Below are 7500 nucleotides of genomic sequence, written 5' to 3'. Positions count from 1 at the left end.
ATATATATATATATATATATATATATATATATATATATATGTGTGTGTGTGTGTGTGTGTGTGTGTGTGTGTGTGTGTGTGTATGTATTCATATGTATGTATATTTCCGTGTATATATATATATATATATATATATATATATATATATATATATATATATATTATATATATATACATATATTTGAATATATATATATATATATATATATATATATATATATATATATATATGTGTGTGTGTGTGTGTGTGTGTGTGTGTCTGTGTGTCTGTGTGTGTGTGTCTGTGTGTGTGTGTGTGTGTGTGTGTATATCTATCTATCTATCTATCTATCTATATATATATATAAATATAGATAGGTAGATAGATAGATAGATAGATAGATAGATAGATAGATATTTATGCGTATATATGTATATATTTACACATACATACATACACATATATATACATACATATATATATATATATATATATATATATATATAGAGAGAGAGAGAGAGAGAGACAGAGACAGAGACAGAGAGAGAGAGAGAAAGAAAGAAAGAGAAAGAGAGAAAACAGAGAAACAGACAGAAAGGCACAGAGAGACAGAGACAGAGAGGAATAAAGATAGACCAAAGAAAGCAACAGACAGAGAATACAAAACAAAACAAAAAAGCGAGCACGAGAAAACCAAAAAAAAAACAGAAACAGATACACACAACCCCAAACCAACCCGAACCAAACAAGGGAAGCAGAGGAAGGGAGAAGAACTCAGCAGAAGTGAAAGTCAGTCCGAGGAGGCGGGGTCGAGAGGTCGAAAGCGCATGGCCAGGAAGGTCGTCGATGCAGAAGTAGCAGAACAGGTTCGGGTCGGGTCGAGTGACCGACACGAGAGTCTTATAAACGCCGTGTCACACTAGCACTTTTTCCGTCAATTTCTTTTTTTCTTTTTTGACAACTTTATTTAATATAAATACAAACATTCTCGAATATAGCTCTCGAGCACTTTTTCCGTCAATTTTTTTTTTTGACAATTTTATTTAATATAAATACAAACATTCTCGAATAGAGCTTTTGATTTGACTTTGCTTGGCTGAAAAAGTTGACGGAAAGGTTTTCAGACGGAAACGATCATTAACGTCTGACTGGAAAATCGATAATTCGCTCAAAAAATAACAAAATCTCTGAAAATTGTCAAAAAAAAAAAATACAGAAAAAGTGCTGGTGTGACAGTACCTTTAGCGAGGCTCCGAAACTGTTTTATTTTATACAAGAAGTGTGGTATTGAGTGGATTTTCGAAACAGAATTCAAAATAGATTTGGCGAGAGTTACTTATATAGATAGTTCCACTTTTATTTAGCGTGAACTCAAAAATGAAATCTATTTTTTCCCAAGAGTTCTACCAGCTGTTAGTGGTATATAACTCTTCGTTATCATAAATAAAAGAAGAGAATTTTTTGTTATACTTCTGGTAATTTTAACAATATCGAGTCAATTATACAAATAATTCTGTATCTAGCTATATCTGATATCTCACCGTGCATTCTCATTGGCTAAACATGAGATCATTAGCTCCACCCCTTTATCTGACACTGGCAATCTGTGCAATACTTTACGCTTTTAAATGAATTTTCTTTGGAAATACTTCAGTAATAACAATGATAGAAAAATGAAAGGAAACTAAAAGAAGAAAATAAAGAAATAACGATAATATCTGCAATGATTGAAGGCAAGGAGGCGGAGTTTATCTCGCAGGGTGCCAACTAGGGTTTTCATCACACCGGAGTAAGGCTACCTGTTTTAAACTACCTTGGATTCTAGGAAAACGATGGTCAGGCGATCCTACCGACTGACACCACGACCCTGTATGACTGGTGGTGATTTGGAGGTGGTGATGTGGTGATTTGGAGGTGGTGATGTGGTGATGGAGAGGATAGAGTGTGGAGTGGTGGTGATTTTGAAGTGGTGATGAAGAGGGTGGAGTGGTGGTGATTTTGAAGTGGTGATGAAGAGGATAGAGGGTGGAGTGGTGGTGATGAAGAGGGTGAAGTGGTGGTGATGTGGTAATGGAGAGGTGGTGATTTTGATGTGGTGATGAAGAGGATGGAGTGGTGGTGATGTGGTGATGAAGAGGGTGGAGTGGTGGTGATGAAGAGGGTGGAGTGGTGGTGATGAAGAGGGTGGTGATGTGGTGATGAAGAGGGTGGAGCGGTGGTGATTTTGAAATGGTGACGAAAAGGATAGAGTGGTGGTGATTTTGAACTGGTGATGAAGAGGATAGAGTGGTGGTGATGAAGAGGGTGGAGTGGTGGTGATTTTGAACTGGTGATGAAGAGGATAGAGTGGTGGTGATTTGGTGATGAAGAGGGTGGAGTGGTGGTGATTTGGTGATGAAGAGGGTGGAGCGGTGGTGATTTTGAACTGGTGATGAAGAGGATATAGTGGTGGTGATGAGGGTGGTGTGGTGGTGATTTTGATGTGGTGATGAAGAGGGTGGAGTGGTGGTGATTTTGAAATGGTGATGGAGAGGATGAAGAGGTGGTGATGAGGAGGGTGAAGTGGTGGTGATTTTGATGTGGTGATGAAGAGGGTGGAGTGGTGGTGATTTTTAAGTGTTGATGAAGATAGAGAGGTGGTGATGAAGAGGGTGGAGTGGTGGTGATGAAGAGGATAGAGAGGTGATGATGTGGTGAGGAAGAGGGTGGAGTGGTGGTGATTTGGAGGTGGTGATGAAGAGGGTGGAGAGGTGGTGATTTGGAGGTGCTGACGTGGTGATGATGAGGATGGAGAGGTGGTGATGAAGAGGGTGGAGTGGTGGTGATGTGGTAATGGAGAGGTGGTGATTTTGATGTGGTGATGAAGAGGATGGAGTGGTGGTGATGAAGAGGGTGGAGTGGTGGTGATGAAGAGGATAGAGTGGTGGTGATGAGGGCGGAGTGGTTATGATTTTGATGTGGTAATGAGGATGGTGACACGTGATGGTGACGATTAATTGTGATTTTGAGACAGGATGTGATGATGGTCTTATTATTACAATTATTACTACTATTATTATTGTTATTCTTTTCATCATGACTATCATTATGTACTACTATTACTATTATTACATCTACTAATGATAATAATAACAATAATGACAATGATAACGATGGTGATGATCATAATGAAAATAATAATAATAACAATATCAATAACAACAACACCAACACTAATGAAATTAACAATATAATTAGGTATGATTTATCCTCATTATTATTGCTGTCACTCTTAATATTATTGTCATTGTTTTTTTATTATTATTAATGTTGATATTGCCATTTCATTAACTTTATCATTATCATCCCCGTTATTGTTACTACAACTATTAAGTTTATTCTTATTATGATATTGCCATCATGATAGTGTCAGTCTGAATACTATTATAACCGTCAATATTAGTAATGATAATTGTACTCATAGCAATCATAATATTTTCTTACTGTTCTTGTTATTGGCGTATCAATATAGTGTGTATCAAGTATCAAGTGTGTGTGTGTCTGTCTGTCTGTCTGTATCTATTCCTCCCTCCTTCTCTCTCTCTTTCTCTCCCTCCCTCCTTCTCTCTCTCTTTCTCTCTCTCTCTCTCTCTCTCTCTCTCTCTCTCTCTCTCTCTCTCTCTCTCTCTCTCTCTCTCTCTCTCTCTCTCTCTCTCTCTCTCTCTCTCTCTATCCCTCTCCTCCCTCCCTCCCTCCTCCTCCCTCCCTCCCTCCCCTCCCTCCCTCCCTCCCTCCCTCCCTCCCTCCCTCCCTCCCTCCCTCTCCCTCTCTCTCAATAATTAACATTCCTAGCTAGTACAATCGGTAACATGGAAGCATCTGAAGCAAAAGTATTGCGTAATAGCTGGCCGAAGCAGAAGAAACCAACCTTGGGAGAGGCTGGTTACGTGGACACACACATATATAAGTAGTAATGATGGAAAAGACTTGTAAGTATCACTGGTTTAGACGAGTTTGTCAGGGATACGTGTATGGATATCTATACCACACAGGGGATACATAAGGATACATAAATTCACGATAAAATACGCCACAGAAGGATGCACAGGCCATATTGAGTTCCTTAAATCCCGTAAAGACACATAAATCTACACAAAGATACACAAACCACACGAAGATACACAAACCACGCGAAGATACACGTAAACCACACGAAGAACACCCGCACGAATGTACACAAACCACGTAAAGACACAAAGATACTAAGATACACGAGCGTCTTGGGAACTTACCCCATGGTGATGGTGTTCCTACCAAGGACATCGACAGACTGCCTGAAACCGGGTTGCTCACCTGCTTAAATACCTGAGCTGAGAAGCCTCACCCACCTCGGATGTCCTAGGGAAGGGTGGGTCATAAACCTTTTCTTAGCACTAGTCTCCCCGCCCATATCTTTTCTTTTTTTTCTTTCTTTTTTCTTTCTTTTTTTCTTTTTTTTCTTTTTTTATAAGTCTCTCTTTGTGGTTTTGGTTTTCTGTGTTTGTGTGTGCCTGTGTGTGTGTCTCTATCGATCTGTCTCTCTCTGTATATGTCTATCTATCTGTCTGTTTGTCTGTGTGTGTGTGTGTGTGTGTGTGTGTGTGTGTGTGTGTGTGTGTGTGTGTGTGTGTGTGTGTGTGTGTGTGTGTGTGTGTGTGTGTGTGTGACTGTACTCTCTCTCTGCCTGTCTGTCTATCTGTCTCTTTCTCTCTCTCTCGTCTCTCTCTCTCTCTCTCTCTCTCTCTCTCTCTCTCTCTCTCTCTCTCTCCCTCTCTCTCTCTCTCTCTCTCTCTCTCTGTCACTTCTTTTCTTTAACCAGTACCTTGATCCTTGCCCTTCGCTCTTCTGTCCTTTGGCGTACACGATTATCCAATTTTATTCTTTTTTGCAGTTCCATTCTCCTACCCTTCTTTATACCCTTCGGCCATTTCTTTCTACCAGTCCCTTCTTCTGAATCCTCCCCCCCCTCTCTTCCTCTTCGCCAAACGCTACCCTCCCCTTCCCCCCTCTTTCGTCCAGCGCCCCTCCCCCCTTCCCTTTCTTCATTTATCACCTCTCAACTCTTTCGTCTATTGCCCCGCCCTTTCCCTCCTCGTCTAATACCCTTCCCTTTTCCCTTCTTCGTCTATTTCCCCTCCTTTTCTCTCTTTGTCTAAAGTCCCTTTCCCCATTTTCGTCCAACGCCCCTCCTCTTTCATCGAACGCCCCTCCCCCTTCATTCTACGCCCCTCCCACCTTCATCCAACGCCCCTCCCCCTTTCAACCAATGCCCCTCCCACTTCATCCAACGCTCCTCCCCCTTTCCCCTCTAACGCCCCTCCCCCTTTTCATCAAACGCCTCCTCCCACTTCATCCAACGCTCCTCCCCTTTCCCTCTAACGCCCCTCCCCCTTTCCCCCTAACGCCCCTCCCCCTTCATCAAACGCCCCTCCCCATTCCTTTTAACGCCCCTCCCCTTTCCTTTTAACGCCCCTCCCACTTCATCCAACGCCCCTCCCCCTTTCCTTTTAACGGCCCTCCCCCTTCATCCAACGCCCCTCCCCCTCCATCTCTATAAAGGAATCACTAAGATGAAGTTTTTGAATAAGAAAGGAATTAGAAAAAAAATGAAATAAATCTTAGAGCTGGAAAAGAAAGAAGAATTGTGGTTAAATTTTGCAAGGTTGACATTAATAATTCGTCTTCAGACCTTTCTGGAAGCACCTACGTGTGTGTGTGTGTGTGTGTGTGTGTGTGTGTGTGTGTGTGTGTGTGTGTGTGTGTGTGTGTGTGTGTGTGTGTGTGTGTGTGCGTGTGTGTGTGTGTGTGTGTGTGTTTGTGTGAGTGACTGTAGGTGTGTGTGTATGTGTGTGTGTGTGTGTGTGTGTGTGTGTGTGTGTGTGTTGTGTGTGTGTGTGTGTGTGTGTGTGTGTGTGTGTGTGTGTGTGTGTGACTGTAGGTTTGTGTGTGTGTGTTTGTGTGACTGTAGGTGTGTGTGTGTGTATTTGTGTGACTGTAGGTATGTGTGTGCGTGTGACTGTAGGTGTTTGTGTGCGTTTGTGTGACTGTAGGTGTTGTGTGTGCGTTTGTGTGACTGTAGGTATGTGTGTGTGTTGTGTGACTGTAGGTGTATGTGTGTGTTTGTGTGACTGTAGGTGTGTGTGTGTGTGTGTTTTGTGTGACTGTAGGTTTGTGTGTGTGACTGCAGAGGGGTGTGTGTGTGTGTTTGTGTGACTGTAGGCGTGTGTGTGTTTGTGTGACTGTAGGTGTGTGTGTGTGTGTTTGTGTGACTGTAGGTGTGTGTGTGTGTTTGTGTGACCGTGGGTGTGTGTGTATGTCTGTTTGAGTGACTAGATGTATGTGTGTGTTTGTGTGACTGTAGGTGTATGTGTGTGTGTTTATGTGACTGTAGGTGTGTGTGTGTGTGTTTGTGACTGCAGAGGTATGTGTGTGTGTGTGTGTTTGTGACTGTAGGTATGCGTGTGTGTGTGAAAGAGAGAGAGAGAGAGAGAGAGAGAGAGAGAGAGAGAGAGAGAGACAGAGACAGAGACAGAGAGAGAGAGAGACAGACAGACAGACAGAGAGAGAGAGAGAGAGAGAGACAGACAGAGACAGACAGACAGAGAGAGAGAGACAGACAGACAGACAGACAGAGAGAGAGAGAGAGTGAGTGAGTGAGTGAACAAGTGAGTGAGTGAGTGCCATGGCAACCGCACCCGTAACCACAAATAAAGACACGACCTTGCTGTTCGCATTGTAATTAAAGGAAAGGCAGAAGAGACCGGAAAAAACGCTAGGATGCAGATGAAGGATTAACAACACTGGCTAGGATGCAGATGAAGGATTAACAACACTGGCATTTAAGAGGAGAATCTGAATTGAATAAATCTACTTGCGTGGTCTTGGTGTTCTGAAGTGCAACGTCATTTCGGTAATCAGTCACAAGTGCTTTTATATCTTCTTTTTCTTTCTCTTTTCCTTTTTTCTGTTTTTCTTTCTTTTCTTTTCTTTTCATTTTTCTTTGTTTTTCTTTCTTTTCTTTTTTCTGCGTTTCTTTCTTTTTTTTCTCTTTTCTTTTTTCTTTGTTTTTCTTTCTTTTCTTTTCTTTTCTTTTTTCTTTGTTTTTTCTTTGTTTTTCTATTCTTTTTTCTTTGTTTTTTCTTTTTTTGTCTTTCTATTTTCTTTTTCTTTTTGTCTTTATCTCTTCTTTTCTGTTTGTGAAGTGGTTACTCAGGGTGAATATCCGTTTATTTGAAGCATCTTTTATCTATTTATCTATCTTTTTCCCAGCTCAATAATCTAGCGAATCCCCTGATTATATACTAATCTTTAATATCCCTACATAATTACTCTAACATCATTATCTTATTTCGATCTATTTATCTTTTTATCTATTTATCTATCCATTATTTGTTAAAGAACTGGTTGACAAAGATAACCAAGGAATTATAAGAAAACGAAATTAGTTTATGCCTGTCTGTCTGTCTGTCTGTCTGTCTGTCTTGTTCCGAGAGGATGATGAC

At 41.1% G+C, this 7500-nt stretch overlaps 1 protein-coding gene across 1 annotated transcript in view; it reads right to left on the bottom strand.

Moving 5' to 3' along the window:
- The window catches only part of LOC113807384 (superoxide dismutase [Cu-Zn]), a 12671-nt gene extending 8344 nt beyond the window's left edge, over positions 1 to 4327 (bottom strand). The window contains exon 1 of the mRNA XM_070136958.1: positions 4252 to 4327. Within this exon, the coding sequence (XP_069993059.1) occupies positions 4252 to 4256 (5 nt within the window). The 5' untranslated portion in view covers positions 4257 to 4327. The remainder of the gene's footprint in view (positions 1 to 4251) is intronic.
- Between the last annotated feature and the right edge of the window lie 3173 nt (positions 4328 to 7500).

The sequence above is a fragment of the Penaeus vannamei genome, chromosome 22 (assembly GCF_042767895.1).
Source record: "Penaeus vannamei isolate JL-2024 chromosome 22, ASM4276789v1, whole genome shotgun sequence".
NCBI classification, from domain to species: Eukaryota; Metazoa; Arthropoda; class Malacostraca; order Decapoda; family Penaeidae; genus Penaeus; species Penaeus vannamei.
This window is presented reverse-complemented; position numbering and strand designations above follow the sequence as displayed.